Source organism: Astyanax mexicanus, chromosome 23 (genome assembly GCF_023375975.1).
Source record: "Astyanax mexicanus isolate ESR-SI-001 chromosome 23, AstMex3_surface, whole genome shotgun sequence".
NCBI lineage: Eukaryota > Metazoa > Chordata > Actinopteri > Characiformes > Acestrorhamphidae > Astyanax > Astyanax mexicanus.
The window spans coordinates 29,298,250-29,321,719 of NC_064430.1; the positions used below are offsets into that span (position 1 = coordinate 29,298,250).

The 23,470-nt window shown below is 38.8% G+C and overlaps 1 protein-coding gene across 1 annotated transcript in view; it reads left to right on the plus strand.

Moving 5' to 3' along the window:
• The first annotated feature begins 3,103 nt into the window (after positions 1–3,103).
• acsf3 (acyl-CoA synthetase family member 3) overlaps positions 3,104–23,470 on the plus strand; it is a 69,351-nt gene continuing 48,984 nt past the window's right edge. The window contains exons 1-5 of the mRNA XM_022665155.2: positions 3,104–3,174; positions 5,128–5,880; positions 10,297–10,452; positions 21,925–22,079; positions 22,984–23,129. Coding sequence (XP_022520876.2) covers positions 5,200–5,880; positions 10,297–10,452; positions 21,925–22,079; positions 22,984–23,129 — 1,138 coding nt within the window. The 5' untranslated portion in view covers positions 3,104–3,174; positions 5,128–5,199. The remainder of the gene's footprint in view (positions 3,175–5,127; positions 5,881–10,296; positions 10,453–21,924; positions 22,080–22,983; positions 23,130–23,470) is intronic.

Sequence of the window (23,470 nt, forward strand, 5' to 3'; positions counted from 1 at the left end):
CCGCTACCGGACGGTTTACCTGCCAACACCGAGGCTCCACAATGAGTATTCTGGCTTGGAGCCCCGCAGTCTCGGCGGAAACACACGCCGGGGTGATCACCGCTCGGCTGGATACCGTTCAACCCTGTGTCCGCCCTGAACCATGTTCCTTATTGTATTGTATTCCAGCGTTTCCTCAAGACTTGTGCCAAGAACATCGCTCAACCCCGCAACCGAAAATGAATACTAACCACGCCGCAAAACATGGTAGATGGCCGCGGTCTTCCAAACCGTCCTCTAGGAGGAACCTGAGAAGAAATTCCAGAAGGTATGAATTCAGCTTTGCATGAATGGCAACACCGTCACCTGCATCAAACGAGAGCAAATGCAATCCACATCCTCCTGAATGCCACCCTGCTCGTCTTCCGGAAGGGCATCTTCTCTCCCAGCATCTTTGTTTCTTTGTGTGTGAACGGATCACTCGCTGACGATACTACTCCTCAAACTGGAGGGGAGATTCTGAGACAAAGCTTCCAGTTTGCAGGAACATGCCATCCTCGTTTGCGACGGAGGGGTTTAGGGAAGTGAAAACTTTTTGAACGAGTGCCATCTCCGAGCAGTCCTTATCTGAGGCCCGCGACTGCCAGCTGGTGGCTGAGTGTGCCCGTGCTGTGAGCCGATGCCAAAACCAGTAGGCTCGCGCAGAGACCAGCGAACAACAGCTTAATGGCACAACACATGTTTAGGTGTCAAGCCACCAATTTGGCTCTCCGCCTGTACGTCTGTCCTTGCTTGCCGTCTTTGTTGTTCAAAATGAGGCGGCGTTTCTTTATGGGGAAAAAAAAAGAAATTCAACTCGTAAGACTGAAAGAGACTGAAAAAGTCCAGATTTGATTCAGTAACTTTCAGCTTGTTCAAGTGCATCTGTTTCTTTATATACCAACTTAACTTAGTTGCATAAATGTATAGGATATGTAACAGGGTCATAGCCCTAATGATTACACACAAAGGTGGCACAGGATAAAATGAATGGTATAGTTACATGTTAGTCTCTCATTGAATGCTGCATTTTTGTTTTGTACCATTATCTTTTAAATCAATGTGCATTTACTGTGTTATTGCAGTAGGTATTGTATTAACATGCTTATCATAAGCTAAAGCTAATGTTTAACCCAACCTAAAGTGTCAAAAGTAGATACTAGGGTTTATAATACTACTGTAGTATCAACTCAAGCTTTTTACTCTTTAAGTAAAAGTGTAAAAGTACTGGTTTCAAAACTACTTAAAGTATAAAAGTAAAAGCAATATAAGGAGAAAAAAATGCCAATAAGGACAAAAGCTTAGACCAAACCACAGAGTCCTTTAGTGCAACACCCCCAATCCCCCTCCCCAAACCAAAACACATTCTTCTAAAAGCTATGATGACTATAATGTTCTATTAAAATGTTAAAGTTGATAAATTTGAGATGCACTAGGCTGTGAATCTGTTTCCCTGTTTCAACTGCATATACAGTACAGGCCAAAAGTTTGGACACACATTCTTTTTCATGACTATTTACAGTGATGCCTTCAGTGAAAATTTGGATTTTCACCGAAGGCATCAAAACTATGAATGAACACATGTGGAGTTTTATGTACTTAACAAAAAAAATGAAATACTAATATATATATATATATATATATATATATATATATATATATATATATATATATATATATATATATATTCTAGTTTCTTCAAAATAGCCACCCTTTGCTCTGATTACTGCTTTGCACACTCTTGGCATCATTCTCTCAATGAGCTTCAAGAGGTGGCCACCTGAAATGAAAAGTTTTCCAACAGCCTTGAAGAAAGGAGTTCCTAGAGATGTTTTTTTTTAGCACTTGTCGCTCCTTTGCCTCCTTCTTTACACTGTGGTCCAACTCCACATGTGTTCATTCATAGTTTTGATGCCTTCAGTGAGAATCTACAATGTAAATAGTCATGAAAATAAAGAAAACTCATTAAATGAAAAGGTGTGTCCAAACTTTTGACCTGTACTGTATGCTCATTGTAGATGAATGCATTGTAGTAGAAAGTGAATATATTAAAGAAGTTTAGTTAAAGTGGAGTTTATCTGGAGTTCTCTTGAGTCTCTGCAGAGATCATCTTCATACTAGACTACATACGTCTGCTATGTTCTTGCTGGAGTGGGGGTGTGCAGGTGTGATGGAACTAGTATTTAAACTAATAGGGTGTCGGAATGGTATATGTTTGTACTTCTCATGAGCTGTTTTTACGTCTGAGCAACACCTCTCTCCAGTAACCTCCTCCCCACTCCTTTTTTTTTAATTCATTTTTGTTGATGATGTTGACAAACTATGTTTTAAAATATAAATGAACGTCACTGGCTACAAGGCATTACAACCATCCCAGTATCACCAGCCCTGATTTCACCTCATGGAACTAGTCTGAATGGTAGTTTGACATGTTATTTTTTTTATTATTATTAAATATACCAGTCCTGCTTAAAATGTTTAATAAACATTTCTTAACCTTAAAAATTCTGCCTCTGCAGTGCCCCCTCAGGTTTAAGGATGATGTTTCCCTGTACTTTGGTACACGGATACTCGTAACATGCAGTCAGCCCCACCCCCCGCTGACGTCCAACCATCTGCATCTCAGCTCTATCAGAGGCACACTGCTGCTGCTGCAGCTCAGCCAATCTCCTGCCTCGCCTCTAAACCCATACATCACCCAGTGCCCCTCCCAAACTACTCATCCACACACTTTTTTTTTGCCTTTTTTTTTTATTTTGAGCTGAGGGTGGAGTCATCAAAAATCATGGGGTTTAATTAATTACAGTTAATAAAAGTTTTAGCCCCTGTAAGGTTTTTTTTTTTTTTTTTTGAAGATACATGCTTTTCATTGGACAGTGATTATATGCTGAATTGTGCTTCATAATAATAATAATAATAATAATAATAATAATAATAATAATAATAATAATAATAATAATAATAATAATAATAACAAAATCAATAAAACGTTATAATTTCAATCAAGTTTGAGTTGATTTTTTAAGCTCATTTTGCTTCACAGTTTAAACAGACAGCAGAGCTCACTGCAGAGACTGGCTTGCTCGAAAGTTCCGCCTGGGTTTAGTTTCCACCCGGATGGTTTAAGCAGCGCACAGCTTCAGATGTGACTTTTAGGTAAGAGGTTATTATTTTGTTTTTTAAACGCTGGAGCTGCCGCTGAATATTCTACCCGCATAATTCTACTGTTATTTTAAAGTTTCATGCTTTAGCTTATTTATACCGCAGCGCTTTTGTTGCGTGGGGGTTTATTATTAGTAGTTTATCATTATTATTTCTAATAAGCAGCGGAGAAAAGCGCAGCTGTAACCCGTGTTACTGCAATTCAGCGCCGTGTCGCCCCGGCTCTCTCCAGCGCAGGAGATTGTATATGTTAAATACTAAATATAAAACATATTTTCAAAGCTCTGTATTTTATACAATACCCGCTGTTTTAAATATATTTCACAAAGCAGTGCTGAACCTCTTCCTGAAGAATTTGCTGTGTAATAATGTTCAATATAGAGAATAATGAAGCTTTAATGCACTGAAATTAAACATACAGAGACCAGAAATGTGTTATTATAGCAGTTTCTGCTAATAACAACATCCGGTCTATACACTAAATACATAAAAAGGCAGCTATAGTGCTGGTCTTTATGAAAGATTAATATTTTTATGAATTGTATCCTATATGTAATAATTACATACCAATATTAAATAAACACAGTACCAGTCACATTTTAGAACACGCTTACTGTTAAGTCCAGAAGCTGTCTAATGTTAGGTTCATCTGTAATTTCTAATAAGAAAGAAAATACTAGTTACAGAGCTATCTTTATGTGAACAAAAGCAGTTATTTCTATTTTTACACAGTAATATACACTTCCTGGACAAAAAAAATGCCACCTAAATGTAAGGTAAGGTAAGTAATGTGGGGTTGATGCTGCAGTTGGTCTGCAGGTTTAGGTTCAGCAACAGTATGTGCTGAAAGAATGAGGTCAGCTGACTACCTGAATATACTGAATATAGACCAGGTTATTCCATCAATGGATTTTTTTTCCCAGATGAACACGGCCATATTCCAAGATGACTAGAATGTCAGGATTCATGGGTCTGGAATTGTGAAAGAGTTCAGGGTTCAGGGAGCATGAGATCATCATTTTCACACATGGATTGAGAGAGTTCCCCACAGAGTCCAGATCTTAACCTCATTGAGAATCGTTGGGATGTGCTGGATGGAGAAGAGCTGCTTTGGGCAGTGGTCAGACTCTACCATCATCAATGCTGCTGCAAGATCTTGGTGAAGAATTAATGCAACCCTGAATTAAAATAAATCGTGTGACATTGACAGGCGATCCAACTAAATAATAGTGTGTGACCTTTTTTTTGATGCAAACTTTTTTTGTTTGGCCAGGCAATGTATTTTGAACTATGTTTTTAATCAATTTATATTAGCCTTGTGCTTTACCTCAAAGATCAGTACAGCATATAACCTCTTGTAGTACCTTATTCTGTTAAAGAGACTTAATGTACAGTCAAAAGTTGGGACACACCTTCATATTCAGTTCAGTGTTCCTCTGTATTTCCTCTTTTTTATTTTCTACATTGTAGATTAATATTAAGGAACATTAAACAAATTAAGGCACACATATGGAATCAGGTAGTAAACAGTAAAAAAAAGCGCTTGTCCTCCACAATCCCCTGATCTAAATCTGATTAAGTGAAATGGTGCTTCACAGTTTAAAGAAAAAGCTGCAACTATTGTTCAGCACCTCCAGGAACTCCTTTAAAACTCTCCCTCATGAAGACACTGAGATTAAAATACCAAGAGTGTGCACTTCTGTCCTCAAAGATAAATGCGTTAATCTAAAGTAAAAAAACAGTTTGTTTAACAGTTTTTGTGTACTAAATAATTCTGCATGTATTCCTGTAGAGCTTTAATATAGTCTTAATATTAAATTTACTATGTAGAAAATCACACTGTATGAATTGAATGAGAAGAAGTGTGTCCATACAGTTTTGACTGGTACAGTAAGTGTGCATATAATTAACACATTTAACACATATCTGTATTTATCTCCTTCTCAGATTCTTGAAATCTCAACCAGTTAAAGATGCTCCCCAACTCATAAAGCTATAAATCTCCTTGGATTATCCATCATGCTGTATGTTTCAGTGGCGGCAGTGTGGAGATCCTCACACTCCTGTGTTCACTGCAGATCTGGTATCTGGTCATTGGGAGATGTCGCCCGTAGAGCTTTCACGTCCTCGGTTCTCAGAACCAGACAGAAGGTCAGTCCTGTGTTCTCTAAAGCTCTGGATTACGGAGAGAAGGTGGCCATTATTGACCACAGTGGAGAACACAGCTACAGCTCGCTTTACAACACCAGCAGAAGCTTAGCAGGGCACATTAGCCAAGCTCTAGCCTGCGAGTCTGGAGATTTGCAGGGCAAGCGTATCTCCTTCCTGTGTGCCAATGACGCGTCGTACACAGTGGCCCAGTGGGCAGCCTGGATGTGCGGGGGTATGGCCGTGCCACTCTACAGGAAACACCCCCCGGCTGAGCTGGAGTACATCATATCTGACTCCCAGAGCTCCCTGCTCCTGGCTGGACAGCCTTACGGAGAAGCTCTGGAGCCTCTAGCCCAGAAACTGGGCCTGCCCTGCCTCCATCTGCCCCCGACCTCCAGCCTGGACAGCCTGCAGGCAGCAGAACCCCCAGCCCAGCCTACCAAGACCCTGTCGGACTGGGCAGAACGACCCGCCATGCTCGTCTACACCAGCGGCACCACCGGGAGACCGAAGGGAGTCCTCCACACACACAGCACCCTGCAGGCCATGGTAAACACCAAGCACGATACAGTACACACGCTGAGAAATAGGCCTGTTACTGATGATTATGTTAGTTTTTAAGTGATGTATTGATTATTTTCTATAATTATTGCTGTTTAAAAAAAGACTGAAGAATGGGAATATCAGAACATTAATTAATCTTGCAAAGCCTTTGACAATAAAAAAAAAGTCTTTAAAAAGATTAAAAAAAAGTATTTTATTAAATAACACACTAAAGAAGTCACAAAAAATCCACACCGCATTCAAAAATGTAATTCACATTTTCAGGCATATAAAATCAGATGCAGATTAATCCACAGTACCAATCAAAGGTTTGGACATACATTCTCATTAGTATTTGCAAGGCTTTTCACAATAAATAAATTGTATGGATGATATTGTCCCAGAAATTATTGTGATAAACTATATTATTGTCATTTTAAAACCATTAAATGTCACTGACAGAACGATAACATAATAGCAGAACAATTAGGATAGAAATTACACATACATCTAAAAAAATTTTTTGAATATGATTAAAAAGATATTTTATTTCAGTAATTCAGTTCAAAATGTGAAACTCATATACAGCTCTGGAAAAATTAAGAGACCACTTCAGTTTCTGAATCAGTTTCTCTGATTTTGCTATGTATAGGTTTATGTTTGAGTAAAATTAAACATTGTTGTTTTATTCTATAAACTACAGACATTTCCCCCAAATTCCCCAAAAATATATAATTATTTAGAGCATTTATTTCCAGAAAATGAGACCTCAAATATTGCAAAGAAAACAAGTTCATATTCATAACGTCAATATTTGGTGGAATAACCCTGTTTTTTAATCACAGTTTTCATGCATCTTGGCATCATGTTCTCCTCCACCAGTCTTACACACTGCTTTTGGATAACTTTATGCCTTTACTCCTGGTGCAAAAAATGGCTTGTGATCATCCATCTTCTTATATTCCAGAGGTTTTTAGTTTGGTAAAATAAAAAAAATAAAAAATCAATCGTAAGTGGACTCTTATTTTTTTCCAGAGCTGTACATTATATAGATTTATTACACACGGAGTGATCTATTTTAAGTGTTTAATTATTTTATTGTTAATGATCTTACATCCAATGAAAACCCAAACATCAGTGTCTCAGAAAATAAGAATATAATATAAGACCAATTGGTACTTTTGGCGGTGTGGGCAGTGTGCCAATTCCTGCTGGAAAATGAAATGTCTCTCCAAACCATCACTGATCATCAGTAAATTTTACATTTCATTTGTAAATCAAGGGAGCAGAGTCTGGAGGAAGAGTGGAGAGACACACAGTCCAAACTGCTCGAGGTCTAGTGTGAAGTTTCTATAATCAGTGATGGTTTGTTTAATTTATTAAACTTGCAATGCAAAAAATCATAAAAAGAAAGAAAACACAGTGAATAAGAAATGGTGTGTCCAACCTTTTGTCTGGTACTGTACTTCCCTAAATCACAAAAGGACACTTAAAAGCTGAATGTTGAAGTGGATAAGCTTTCTACTGATGGAATGGGCACTAATTTGGTAGCTTGGTAAAGATTCTAAAAGGGATTTCAGCTGATCAATGTTGAATTAAAACTTTTCATTCAAAACTGTACTGGTTTATTAATGATATCTCAAAATGCTATATAGTATATATTTTAACGTCACATGAAATTCTGGAATATACAGTAGCATATTCTTCTGTATAGAGTGCAGTTAATAAAGAGTGCTGAGCTCGTTTTTTTGAGCTGTCCCCATTTCATCATGAGCCTGACTCGATTCACCTGCCTGACCATTATCTCCGTCACTCTGCCACTCACCAGCCGTGCAGCACGTGGTGGATGTGCCGGGCATGGCAGGAACATTGCTTATGAGCACTAACCCACTTTCAGACTGTCCGTCCGCCTGGCAGTGTTTCCTCTTTCTGCAGGTCTGATAGGTTGATTGAAGCTGTCCTCCAGCGGGTCATCAGCTCTCCTGCTCCCATTCTGAATCATGCAGAACCCACTCTCACTGTCTCCATATAAACCTGCCAGTCTTCATCAGCTGACCCAGACTGCCATTAAAGGCTTTTACAGTGTAAATAAAGAGCCCTGGGTCAGAGCATTTATCTCCATTTCATTTCCATGCCTCCATCTTTATACTGTAGCTTCAATAAATAAAACAAAGAGGAACTTTATATGTATATTTCAAAATTATGTTATACAGTATCTTATAAAAATGAGTACAGCCCTCATATATTGTATTACAGTCATATGAAAAGGTTTGCAACAGCCATTTCAGTTTGATATATCTAATAACTGATGGACACAGTAATATTTCAGGATTGAAATGAGGTTTATTGTACTAACAGAAAATGTGCAATATGCATTAAACCAAAATTTGACCGGTGCAAAAGTATGGGCACCCTTATCATTTTATTGATTTGAATACTCCTAACTACTTTTTACTGACTTACTGAAGCACAACATTGGTTTGTAACCTCATTGAGCTTCATAGCCAGGTGTATCCAATCATGAGAAAAGGTATTTAAGGTGGCCAATTGCAAGTTGTTCTCCTATTTGAATCTCCTCTGAAGAGTGGCATCATGGGCTCATCAAAACAACTCTCAAATGATCTAAAAACAAAGATTGGTCAACATAGTTGTTCAGGGGAAGGATACAAAAAGTTGTCTCAGAGATTTAACCTGTCAGTTTCCACTGTGAGGAACATAGTAAGGAAATGGAAGAGCACAGGGACAGTTCTTGTTAAGCCCAGAAGTGGCAGGCCAAGAAAAATATCAGAAAGGCAGAGAAGAAGAATGGTGAGAACAGTCAAGGACAATCCACAGACCACCTCCAAAGAGCAGCAGCATCATCTTGCTGCAGATGGTGTCACTGTGCATCGGTCAACAATACAGCGCACTTTGCACAAGGAGAAGCTGTATGGGAGAGTGATGCGAAATAAGCCATTTCTGCAAGCACGCCACAAACAGAGTCGCATAAGGTGTGCTTTTGCATTTCTATCTATCTTTTGCATACCTCAGGCGACTCTGTTATTAGATATATCAAACTGAAATGGCTGTTGCAAACATCCAAATATTTAGAACAAAAAATGATTAAGATTAATAGGGGTGCCCAAACTTTTTCATATGACTGTATATATTTTCATGGGACCATGCTGAATATATGACACTTACTACTGATATTATGTAGTCGGTGAACAGCTTGTATAACAGTGTAAATTTACTGTTCCCTCGAAATAACTCAACACACAGCCATTAATGTCTAAACCACTGGCAACAAAACTAAGTATAACCTAAGTAAAATATCCAAATTGTGCCCAGAATGTCAATATTTTACGTAGCCACCATTGCTTTTCAGAACTGCTCTAACTTTCTTGGTCATGGAGTTCAATACAGCTTCATAGGTTGCCACCAGAATCCTCTTTCAGACCTGGTGGATGTTAGAGACCTTGCACTCCTCCACCTTCTGTTTAAGGATGCCCCACGGATGCTCAATAGGGTTTAGATCTGGAGACATGCTTGGCCAATCCTTCAACTTTATCTTGAGCTTCCTCTGCAAGGCAGTTGTCATCTTGGAGGTGTGTTTGGGGTCGTTATTGTGTTGAAAAACTGCCATGCGACCTATTTTCCAAAGAGAGGGGATCATGCTTTGCTTCAGAATGTCATAATACATGTTGGAATTCAGCTCCAGACCATGATGCTACCACCACCATGCTTGATGTCCTCATCATGGCATCATCATGGCACGGCCACACATGCTGGACACCATGAGTCAAACAAGTTTATCTTGATCTTGTGAGACTAAAGGACATGATTGCAGTATTGGTTCCATGCTCTGGATTCTTGTCTTCAGCAAACATTTTGTGAGCTTTCTTGTGCATCAACTTTAGAAGAAGCTCTTTTGAGGATAGTGCCATGCAGACAGAGTTGATCCAGATTGTGATGTAAGAACTGAGCACTGCAGGCTTACCTCCCACTTCTTAAAGCTCTGCAGTAATGCTGTCAGCACTCCTTCCCTTTCGTTGGTTGACCCTAAGTGGAACCTGTCCTGGAAAACAGCTGTATTACCTTGGCCATTGTGCTGTATCTCAGTTTTAGGGTGTAAGCAATCTTTTTATAGTCTAGATCAGCTATGTGGAGAGCAACTATTCTGTTTCTCGCATTCTCAAAGAGTTTACTTCATTTACTTACGCTAACCGCGGCTGGTTATGGCTAAAAATCACATTTGCTAATCACAGCTATCACGCACCTTTAAACAAAGAATTGGAAATCTAACTTACTGTAAATAAATGGAAGTGCTTTACTCACCCAAATAAACTGTTTTTAGTAGAGAAATCTGCGAAGATTAATATCCAGCGCTCTTTTGACTTGTGGAGATGACACTTCAGCAGGTTTGTTGTTCCTGTGTTTCAGGTGCAGGGTCTGGTGAGCGAGTGGGGCTGGAGCAGAGATGATGTAATTCTGCACACTCTACCCCTCCACCACGTTCACGGCATCGTGAATAAGCTCCTGTGCCCGCTGTGGGTGGGGGCTACCTGCATCATGCTGCCGGATTTTGATGCTAAGAAGGTAAAGTACACCCTCCTCTCTGACCTTCACTGCACTTCAATTTAAAAGTCTGCAATCACATTCTGATAGTTCTTTCATTAAAGCTCACCTTCCGCGAAAATCAGATTTTTCTTGTTTTTTGTGGAATACAGTAGGTCTCTCCGAGTTGAATGTGTACACCTGCACATTAAACTGTTTTGCAGCCCCCATTGTCTGCAGGAGCTAAGCAAAGAAATCCCCCCTCCCCCCCTCCGAAAAACGGGTGAATTTTGAATTATCTTTCTGCCTACGTAGGCAGAAACTCACAGACCAGCCCACCTTGGCTCGAGAAACTCCCAGAGGCAGAGCTGAAGCGACGCAACATCACCGCTCATCAGTTAGGAGGTGGGAGGCAGTGAGCGGCAGAGCGGCGGAGGGGCGTCGCAGTGCTCCTAGCCAATCAGAGGAGAGATATTTGCATGCTGTTTGCATGTATGAATATTCATGAGCAAAGCTGGAATCCGGTCATTTTGGACACACCCCTAAAACAGTCCATTAAAAAAGAGCTATACAGAGACACCTGAGCACTTTTTTTTTTTTTTACAAAAACGGCTCACATGTCATTCATTCATACTAGAGACCACAACTAGACATTTTAAAATGAAAGAAAAAACGACGGAAGGTGAGCTTTAAGAAAGCATGTATAATTAATACTGGACTTCCTGCTAGTAGAGCTTTGGAGATGGTTTAAAAAACACAGTGGTATAAAACCACTACATTTTTGTATGAATGTTAATAAATAAACATAATCTGCTCAGATAAGGAACTTTATGTTAGCTTTGTATAAATTTTAAATATGTTACACAATGATGATAATATAGTTAAAGCTGGGCAATATATGAATATTTTATTGTATCTTGATAAATTCTCATATTGTATGGAAAATATGCTTTTTTAAGAATAATGAGGATATCATCAGTGCTTATAGAAGAATGACCTGACAGTGCATTACATTACAGAGTATGTAGAAAATAAAAAAGTTCAAATCACTGTAATATTCTTAAGAATATTTAAATAGCAGAATAGCAAAGTCTGCCACTGCTGATGTGTTTACTTTGCTTATCAAAACACTAGAAGTACTGTGTGTCATGATATACTATTTTTTGCCTTATCACCCAGCTCTTTTACCTTGTGATTACATACACCAAGGGCAGTGGCTATAACATTCATTTCAATTTTGGAATTATATTGAATCATCCAAAATAAAAAAAAATATATATTGTGATATACATTATAAATTATAAAGCTTCCAGTAGAGGTGTTCCATATCATGTAGTACACAATAATATCGGCAAAATGTTTTAATATCGTAAACGATATTTTGTACCCTGAAATATCGTGCCATATCACCCACCCCTAATTATCACATCCGGGTACTACTTTTTTGCCGTTTTTAGCAAAAGAAAAATACACACTGTTCTCATTTCCCATTATATATCTATTAGAGGCAGATTATATCTGTCCAGTTTCATTATTTTTTTTTTAATACTGTAGAGGGCATTATTAGTATCATGATATTGTGGATCATTGACTTCTGTTACAAATCTGATACATTTCTTGTATTTTTTAATATCTCAGTTAGGGGTGTGCCATATCATATCATATGCAATAAGAAAATTTAATATTCATTTTGGTGCAGTAGTGTATTCTTGAAATCATTTTTTTGAATTCAGTATTTCGTCATATCGTCAAGAGTATCATTATCGCGATTATACCATGAAATGTTGTGATATTATTTTAGGGCCATATCGCCCACCCCTAGCTTCCAGCCTTAAATATAGTGTAATTTCATTTATTATTATTATTCGTTTATTGTTTTCCAGGCTTGGTGTAATTTGCGCAATCATTGCAAGCTTTCAGATCCCCTGCAGATCACAGTAACTCATTAACTGTTTACACTTGCTCACTCCTGTTTACACTTGCTCACTTCATGTGACTGGTATCTTGATTAATTCCTAATAAGATTTTAGCTTCTTGCATTTACACTCTGTAGTTAAATGTGTCTCCTGCTGTGTGGAATGTGCAAATTCACTTTTTGTGCAATACCAACAACAATCAGATTCCTAAAAGTGGATAAAAAGAACACTGTTAAACAAATGAGACAAAATATTACACTTGCTCATTTATTTATTGAGGAAAATTATTTAATTTTTCATGTCTGTTAATATCAAAAGTAGCCCTCAAGCTCAAGGTGCATCAGTTAATTTGAAGTAGAAATTAGAGTCAGGTGTTTTTAATAAATGAGGTGACAATCAGGCGTGAGTGGGCGGAGCCTGTTTTATTTAAAGAACAGGGCTCTTTACAACAGGTTTGATAAAAGTTTGATAAAATGTATCATGACACAAATAAAGACGATTTTTAAGGACCTTAGATAACGAGTAGTTAATGCTAATCAGTCTGGAAAAGGTTACAAAACCAAAATCAAAAAAACAAAAAAAAATTGTGAGCTCCACCGAGCCACACTCAGTGTACAAATGGATTTGAAGTGACAGAGACGTCATTCTCGCTATTACATCAATGAAGCATTAATGTAGGGGTAAAATAATATCACGATATTACATGGTATTTTTTCAAACTAACGATACTCTTGGCAAAATGACAAAACACATTTTTTTTTAATATATATATATATATATATATATATATATATATATATATATATATATATATATATATATATATATATATATATATATATATATATATATATTATAGGAAGACACTACTGCAACAAAATGAGAGTTAAATTTTATAATTGCATATAATATCATATAGCACATCCCTAACTGAGATATAAAAAAAAATACAAAAAAAATATCAGATTTGTGACAAAAGTCAATGATCCAGGATGTCATGATACTAATAATAATGCTCTCCAAATATCTCAATATATCCAGGGTTAAAGTAAAATAAATGATACTGGACAGATAAAATCTGTCTGTAGTAGATATACAATATAATGGGAAATAAGAAAAGTGTGATTTTTTTTTTTTTTTTTTTTTTTTTTGCTAACAACAATTAGGGGTGTGGGATATAGCATGATATTTCAGGGTAAAATATCGTTTACAGTATTAAAAAATGTTGACGATATTATTTCGTATGATACGATATGGCACACTCCTTATTAATGACATTCTAAAATAATAAGCTGATAATAAGAATAAATAGTAAAAATGCTACATTTTGCTTTTTAATGTTGGGTCATTGGGCAAGTGTTTGTTGTGTTGCTCAGGGCTGCAGTGGAGTAGTTCAGGACAGCCTGACTGCCTCCATGGGACAGCAGCGAAGGTGTGTGTGTAGTGTGTGTGTGTGTAGTGTGGGAGGTGGTGTGTGTTCAACCTTATCGGGTAGTTGTCAGAAGACTGCACTAATTGTAGCCACGTCGCTGTGCTGCCACTGCTGTGGGCGTCAATACCAGCGGCCAGGAGCTGACAGGCCAAGGGTGTGTGTGTGTGAGTGAGTGTGTGTGTGTGTGTGTGTGTGTGTGAGAGAGAGAGAGAAACTGAAAGAGCGAGAGAAAGAGACTGGACTGTCACGTTAAGTGTTGCAGTGTGTGTGATGGATTGCCTTGTGTGGCTTTGTATCTGACCACGCCAGCTCCGGGTAACGGCCTCAGAAGCGGATCAATCGATGGGCTGACAGTGAAGAATGATGCCGTGGCTGTGTAAAGAGGGGGTCCGCGGCGCAGGGGGGACAAAAAAGCAAGGGGGGGCTTTAAGGTCCTGGAGATTTTAATGGGTGTCAAGGTGCTGACTGACAGCGAAGGGCTGGGGAGGACAACAGCAGTCAAAACAACAGCAGAACAACAACGGGAAGAAACTTACATTTTCCATAGCTGATACACTGTAGACAACGCATAGACCCATGTATAGCTGGACAGAGCATCGTCTCTCAAAAGTGAAGCCCCCACAGGTCGGGCGCCCCCTGCTGTTCGGTTTCAGAAAGCTGTGTAACCCCACCCATCCCCATAGGTTTCAATAGCAAAACAGACAACTTTCAATCACGTCTTTTTCTAATATACTGTAATTCTACCTCCATTATTCAAATGTAACAGCTAGTGTAACCTCTGCTTATATTGTCATTTTTTTATATCCCCACAGAATTCGTTTTTTTAACACGTTATTCAGCTCTATTCAAAAAGGTGTGGTTATTGTAAAAGGGCTGGTTATGGGCGGGACCAATAACAGACCGTCAGCTCCGCTCCGCTCTGCAGTCTGTGACCTCGAGGCAGCCCTCAGAGGCGGGTTTATTTAAATGAGTAGTCTTCCTCCCTCCTCTGGTCTCTACTGCGCAGACTCGGGTATCAGGATCGCCAACATGGCGGAAGATTTTGGCTTCATTGTCATTGAATGAATGGGAACGGCGACACGGCGTCCATCTTTTTTTACAGTCTCTGGGACAACCCACTTCTAATGAGCACATACACTGATCAAGCATAACATTATAACCACCTTCTTTTTGCTACACCCATCCTGATCATAAAAGACACTTTGTAGTTCTATAATAATTACAGACTGTAGTTCTGTATCTGTTTCTCTGTATATTTTATTGTTATCCTTTTTTCACTCTGTTCTATAATGCTCAGAACCCCACAAGAGAAAGAGAAAGAGAAAGAAAGAAGAGAAATAAATTGTAACATTTCTTTCGGCCGTGGGGCCGAACGATGCTGAGACTCGTTAAGACGTTAAGTGAAGTTTAAGGGTTAACTTTATATATGTATCTCTTTATAACTAAGGCTGTATCTATGAAAACATTTTGTCCTTTGAGTTTTAGAGCTGTAAAATTGACTATAGGGGGGAGGCAGGTAGGCGTTCTCTGCTGCAGTGCTGTTAGCCAATCAGAGGCGATATATTTGCATGTATAAATATTCATGAACTAGAGCCAAAATCCTGTCATTCTTCAGAGATCACTAATACAGTGAAATTTACACAAAACGTCTCACATGGCATTCATTCATACTAGAGACATACTAGACAGTTCATAAGCCATAATATGGCCAACATTTTTGAATATCCTGAATGATATTATACATTGGAATATGGTGCCATATCACCCAACCCTAATTATCACATCAGGGTACTACTTTTTTTTTTGTTTGTTTTTAGCAAAAGAAAAAAAAAAATCACACTGTTCTCATTTCCCATTATATATCTACTAGAGAGTATCAGTATCGTGTTTTTTTTTTTTTTTTATTCAGTGTTTTGTCATATCGCCAATAGAATGACAAAATATTGTGATATTATTTTAGGGCCCCCTACTGCTAGTATCAGAATAGTTCAACAACAGAGTCTTGTGAGCGCTGATGAAGGACTAGAAGATGACCAACACTGTAAACTTTACTTTACTTTATCTACAAGGTGTTTCAGCTGTAGGTGGGAGTGTGTAATAGAGTGGAGGACAGTGAGAGATTAAACACAGTGTTTAAAAACTCCAGCAGCACTGCTGTATCTGATCCAATACTGCCAGCATATCACGTGATTAGTAATCAGCTAAAAAATAATAATAATTGGGTGTAGAAAAAAGATGCTTTATTAGCCTGTTTAGGTATTTCACGTTGCACCTATTGCTTATTTAGACCCTCTAGATAGAAATGTAGAATCAAAGTAATTGGACACTTTAGAGCAGATTAATTCAATGTCATTCGACAGACCCCATGTGATGGTACTCTATCCAATAGTTTTGTGATGAGTGAGTTGGTGATAAGGTGGGGTGGTGATTAGGGGTGGAAAAAAGTATCGATATTGCAACATATCATATTATATTTTGTTTGCAATTTATTATTAATATGTGGCGCCTGATATCTATACTTTATTGAAACATAGGTGCTCTAAACTGTCTAAGACTGATCACTCAATTAGACTTACTAAAGTTACTGCTTCATTACTCCATATGGTGCGGTAAAGAATACTGGTTGTTAATCAGTAAATCCATAATTCCAGGTATGTACTTATTTATGAGTACTTAGTACACAGATGCAGTAAAGTGTCATAGAAAATCGTCTTGTGTTACATTACAGAAGGCGATCACAGAATTACATTATTGTGATATCATTATCTCATTATCATGGGCAACGTATCATGATAAAATCGTATCGTGAGATGCCCTGTGATCCTGACCCTAAAAAAAAGACTTTTGTAACTGGATGCAAAGAAATCCTCATAGCAAAGTTCCTCAACAATCTAGTTAGAAGCTTTCTTTCCCTGGACAATAGAGACAAATGAGAGGATGAACCATTTTTAATTACCCTTGCTTTCAAAAGAAAATGAATAAACCAATAAGTGTCCCAATACTTTTGATAACAGTCTACATATCCTTAAATTCTCATGTTAAGAAAGAAAAGCCAGGTTCTTCGTCTTCATCAGACCAGAGCAGAGCAGCCTTTTTTTGCTCTCTCTTTCTCTCTCTCTCTCTCTCTTCTCTTCTCTTTTTTTTTTTGCTTTCTGTCTTTATTATTTACAACACCGGCTTCAGGAATTTTTAATGAAGCGGAAAATCGATAGGTGCAGCGCTGTTGTTTCTCGGAGCTGTTTGAGCGATTGTGACGCAGTTTTAGTTTCCTGTTGAAGTGGAAAATGTACAGAGATCCCGCGGTGTGAACTCGTTTATTCACACTCGAATAAAGAAGCCGATAATCAAACGTATAAAAAAAAAAAAAACTAATAAAAGTGTTGCATTTCTTATAATTAGGAAGGAAATAATCTACACAGTGACTGAGCAGAGTGTGCAGACTGAGAATGATGAGTTGCAACTCAACACTTACAGTTGTGGTCAAAAGTTTACATACACTTGTAAAAAAACATAATGTTATGGCTGTCTTGAGTTTTCAATAAGTTCTACAACTCTTATTTTTCTGTGATAGAGTGATCGGAACACATACATGTTTGTCACAAAAAACAGTCATAAAATTTGGTTCCTTCATAAATTTATTATGGGTCTGCTGAAAATGTCACCAAATCTGCTGGGTCAAAAATATACATACAGCAACAAAATTTGTCAATTTTGGTGATGTAGCGAGTTGTGTCAATCAAATTAGCTTCATGTCATGGCCTCTTCACTTCTTGTAAGTGATTCTGATTGACTACAGCTGTTGACTTCTCATGAGCCCATTTAAATAGGGCTCATTTGACCCAGTGATTAGACTCAGCTACAAAAGCTACAATGGGAAAGTCAAAGGAACTCAGTGTGGATCTGAAAAAGCGAATTATTGACTTGAACAAGTCAGGGAAGTCACTTGGAGCCATTTCAAAGCAGCTACAGGTCCCAAGAGCAACTGTGCAGACAATTATACGCAAGTATAAAGTGCATGGAACAGTTGTGTCACTGCCACGATCAGGAAGAAAACGCAAGCTATCACATGCTGCCGAGAGGAGATTGGTCAGGATGGTCAAGAGTCAACCAAGAATCACCAAGAAGCAGATCTGCAAGGATTTGGAAGCTGATGGAACACAGGTGTCAGTCTCCACAGTCAAGCATGTTTTACATCGCCATGGACTGAGAGGCTGCCGTGCAAGAAAGAAGCCCTTGCTCCAGAAAAGGCACCTTAAGACTCGGCTGAAGTTTGCTGCTGATCACATGGACAAAGATAAAACCTTCTGGAGGAAAGTTCTCTGGTCAGACGAAACAAAAATTGAGCTGTTTGGCCACAACACCCAGCAATATGTTTGGAGGAGAAAAGGTGAGGCCTTTAATCCCAGGAACACCATGCCTACTGTCAAGCATGGTGGTGGTAGTATTATGCTCTGGGGATGTTTTGCTGCCAGTGGAACTGGTTCTTTGCAGAAAGTAAATGGGATAATGAAGAAGGAGGATTACCTCCAAATTCTGCAGGAAAACTTAAAACCATCAGCCCGAAGGTTGGGTCTTGGGCGCAGTTGGGTGTTCCAACAAGACAATGACCCAAAACACACATCAAAAGTGGTAAAGGAATGGCTAAATTAAGGTTTTAGAATGGCCTTCCCAAAGTCCTGACTTAAACCCCATTGAGAACATGTGGACAGTGCTAAAGAAACGGGTTCATGCAAGAAAACCATCACATTTAGCTGAACTGCACCAATTCTGTCAAGAAGAGTGGTCAAACATTCGACCTGAAGCTTGCCAGGAGCTTGTGGATGGCTACCAAAAGCGCCTAGTTGCCGTGAAAATGGCCAAGGGACATGTACCCAAATACTAATGTTGCTGTATGTATATTTTTGACCCAGCAGATTTGGTGACATTTTCAGCAGACCCATAATAAATTTATGAAAGAACCAAATTTTATGACTGTTTTTTGTGACAAACATGTATGTGTTCCGATCACTCTATCACAGAAAAATAAGAGTTGTAGAACTTATTGAAAACTCAAGACAGCCATAACATTTTGTTTTTTTACAAGTGTATGTAAACTTTTGACCACAACTGTACCTAAAGACATCTGAAGAAGTCTTTATCTCTAAGAGAAATACTAATTAATACTGTGCTTCTAATTATTATTATTATTTCTGGGTTTTATTTCCGTCTGTAAAGATCCATCAACAATAAAGTGAATATATTTAAGTGAATTTCTTTATTATTTATACAGGGTTGCAAGAAATTGGGGTATAGACAAAAATACAGAGAGACAACAATAAAGAAAGACTCTGATGGAGAGAAAAAGCTGAGAGAGGAGGAGAAAAAGATAAGAGAAAGAGAAAGAGACAAAGAGATTACAAAGTCTAAGAGAGTAAGAGAAGTCCAAAAAAAATCTGTGAGAGAAAGAAATGAGTCTAAGAAAGACAAAGAGGAGTCTGGAGGAGAAGGAGAGAAATCTGAGAAAGACAATGAAGAGAGAGACAAGTTTGAGAAAGTCAGAGAAGAGAGAGACAAGTTTGAGACAAACAGAAAAGAGAGATGAGTTTGAGAAAGACAGAGAAGAGAGAGACAAGTTTAAGATATACAGAGAAGAGAGAAACAAGTTTGAGAAAGACAGAAAAGAGAGCCACAAATTCAAGAGAAAGAAGGGGACAAGTTTGAAAAAGGCAGAGAAGACGAGAGACGAGTTTAAGAAAGACAAAAGAGAGAGACAAATTTGAGAGACAGAAAAGAGTGACAAATTTGAGATATACAGAGAAGAGAGAGACAAGCTTGAGAAAGACAGAAAAGAGAGCCACAAATTCAAGAGAAAGAAGAGGGACACGTTAGAAAAAGGCAGAGAAGAGAGACAAGTTTGAGAAAGACAGAGAAGAGAGGGACGAGTTTAAGAAAGGCAGAGAAGACAGAGACGCGTTTGAGTAAAACAGAGAAGAGAGAAACAGAGAAGAGAGAAGTTTGAGAAAGAATGATGAGAGAGAGACAAGCTAAAGAAAGACAGAAAAGAGAGCCACAAATTTAAGAGAAAGAAGAGGGACACATTTGAAAAAGGCAGAAAAATAGAGACGAGTTTGAGAAAGACAGAGAAGAGAGACAAGTTTGAGAAAGACAGAGAAGAGGGAGACGAGTTTGAAAAAGACAGAGAAGAGAGCGACAAGTTTGAGAAAGACAGAGAAGAGAGACAAGTTTGAGAAAAATAGAAGAGAGAGACGAGTTTGAGAAAGACAGAGAAGAGAGAAACAAGTTTGAAAAAGAAAGATGAAAAGAGACAAGCTTGAGAAAGACAGAAAGGAGAGCCACAAATTCAAGAGAAAGAAAAGGGACACGTTTGAAAAAGGCAGAGAAGAAAGAGACAAGTTAGAGAAAAACAGAGAAGAGAGGGACAAGTTTAAGAAAGGCAGAGAAGAGAGACAAGTTTGAGATATACAGAGAAGAGAGAAGCAAGTTTGAGAAAGAAAGATGAAAAGAGACAAGCTTGAGAAAGACAGAAAAGAGAGCCACAAATTCAAGAGAAAGAAGAGGGACAAGAAAAAGAGTTTGAGATATACAGAGAAGAGAGAGAGACAAGTTTGAGAAAGACAGAGAAGAGAGAGACAAGTTTAAGAAAGGCAGAGAAGAGAGAAACAAGTTTGAGAAAGCAAGATGAGAGTCTGGGACAGTAAGAGAGGAGTGCATGGTCAAATGCAGCATACACAGTATAGTTTTTATTAATTGACAACATATAAATAACAACATATATATATAGCTTTTCACAGGAAGAGGTGGATGTGTGTGCACACATTTGCCCTTGGGTGTGTATATTCTCTCTCTCTTTCTCTCTCTCTGTGTGTGTGTGTGTGGAGAGGGCGAGACAGAGGGAGGTGAGACAGAGGGAGGCTGATAAGAGGAGAGAGGCAGTGAAGCAGGAAATAATGAAATAGAGAGAGAGAGAGAGAGAGAGAGAGAGAGAGAGAGAGAGAGAGAGAGAATGAGCAGGGTGGATGGGGGTCTCCTGGGGGGACGGAGTGAAGGACAATCTGTCGTTCACCTTCAATTAATTCACACTTTTCTCTCCCTCAGTGTTCTGGAGGTGCAGCCAGTCGTGCTGCCGCCTCTGTGACTGACTGCTCTCTCTCTCCCTCTCTCTTTCTCTCTCTCGCTCTCTCTCTTTCTGTGTGAGAGAGAGAGAAAGAGAGAGAGAGTAATTGAGTTTACACTATGTCTCCTAACCGATCTCTGCATGTTAATTGTTACAGGATCTCATTGCTGGGTTTATTGCAAACTATGTGTCCAAATGTTTTTTTTTTATTTAAACCCATTGCAGAAACAGTTGTGCAAATATGCACAAACGCACAGCCTGTCTGTTCCCAGTATAGAGCGAAGTATTGCCAATAAAATAGGACCCCATAGGATAGGACCATGCATCTCTTCTTACTGAATGCAAATCAAATCAAAAGTTTTGCAGAAACTCTTCCTTGGACAGTAGAGACAGTTACTCCAACTAAAGCAGGATAACCTCTTTTTAATACCCTTGATTTCATAAGAAACAATAAACGAGTATATACAGGGGTTGGACAATGAAACTAAAAGGTTCATGGCTAAATTGGAGCAGCCTGGTGGTCAATCTTCATTAATTGCACATTATTGCACCAGTAAGATCTGTAAGAGTGTGAAGGTTCAATTAGCAGGGTAAGAGCACAGTTTTGCTCAAAATATTGCAATGCACACAACATTATGGGGACATACCAGAGTTCAAAAGAGGACAAATTGTTGGTGCACGTCTTGCTGGAGCATCTGTGACCAAGACAGCAAGTCTTTGTGATGTATCAAGTATCGGTATCCAGGGTAATGTCAGCATACCACCAAGAAGGACCAACCACATCCAACAGGATTAACTGTGGACGCTGTAAGAGGAAGCTGTCTGAAAGGGATGTTTGGGTGCTAACCCGGATTGTATCCAAAAAACATAAAACCACAGCTGATCAAATCACGGCAGAATTCAATGTGCACCTCAACTCTCCTGTTTCCACCAGAACTGTCCGTCACCACAATCAATTATTACACTGTGGATCACGAAATGTTAAATGTCTCTCTCTTTCTCTCTCTCTCTTTCTTTCTCTCTTTCTCTCTCTCTCTCTCTCTCTCTCTCAGGTGTGGGAGAGGTTGCTGAGTTCTAAAACTCCAGTGGTCTCTGTGTTCATGGCTGTTCCAACAATCTACTCTAAACTGATCCAGCACTACGAGCAGCACTTCACCACGCCCCGCGTCCAGGACTTCATCAGGGCTGTGTGTAAAGAGAAGATCAGGTACACACACACTAGTATAAGTTGTAAGGTGTTATCTTGTGAGTGAGGTTGGTCACTGGTCAGCGTGCTCATGACGAGGTTCTCTGAATTACGGGAGTTGGAGTGATCGTCTGAGAGTGGGTTCAGATGGATGATGGAACATTTACATTTCTGAGGTTAAAGTTTGGGTATTTAACATTCCTCCATCCTCAGTGTCACCTGTGTATGGAGAATATATCATAGAGGACTAATATTACCACCCACAGTGGACAGTGCAGTGCAGTGCAGTACAGTGCAGTGGGTGGTAATGATGCTGACCGGCAGCATAAGGCTAGAATCTTTAGGTCTTTGCAAACCAGCAAGTAACTGGAAGAAATCATATCCACATGTAATGCAGGAAAACCCACATGTTCTCTTATTTTGGTACCTACAGGAACTTTAAAATAAATTTATTCAGATTGTAAACACCATCAAAAATGCATTCAGTACCAGTCAAAAGTTTGGATACACCCCTTCTCATTTAATGTTTTTATCATATTTTGTTTCCTTCATTATAAATGAATACAGAAGTGATCCAGACTATGAAGGAACACATAAAAAATCATGTTGTAACTTAAAAGTGTTAAACAAACTTAAATACTCTGTGAAGAATCATTTAGATGATCTTATCTGGGGTGCCAGACCAACTCTACCTCTTCACAACTTTACAACTGACGCTCTCAAACACATTAAGGGGCAAGAAATTCAAGTACTTAACTCTTGGCAAGTTCAGCACAGCTGGTACTGTAGGTGTTCTGTAACCTTTATGTTATAAAAGTCCCAGCCAACTTTTTATCCATCTGTCTGTCTGTCTGTCTGTCTAGTTATATACATACAGTACACTCAACTCTTGTTGTGTGTAAAGTAGTGTTTCTTTTCTATCCAGGCTGATGGTGTCTGGCTCAGCTGCTCTTCCTCAGCCGGTTCTGAGACGCTGGAAGGAAATCACGAGTCACGTGTTGCTGGAGCGATACGGCATGACTGAGATTGGCATGGCGCTGTCCAACCCGCTAAATGGTCCCCGCATACCTGGTACTGCTTACATTCCAGAACCTCTTGAACCAGCCTTTTCTGAGCAGCCTTTTTATCATTATTAAATGATGCTAAAGGCAAGACCAAGCTAATTAACCAGCATCACCAGGCTGGAGGAAACACATCAGCAAAATACGACCAATATCTGATGTAACGTTTCACTATTTTAGTTAAGAGCTGATTAACCAGCTAGGATACCAGTAATATATGGTATGGGTTGGACAATGAAACTGAAACACCTGTCATTTTAGTGTGGGAGGTGTCATGGCTAAATTGGAGCAGCCTGGTGGCCAATCTTCATTAATTGCACATTGCACCAGTAAGAGCAGAATGTGAAGGCA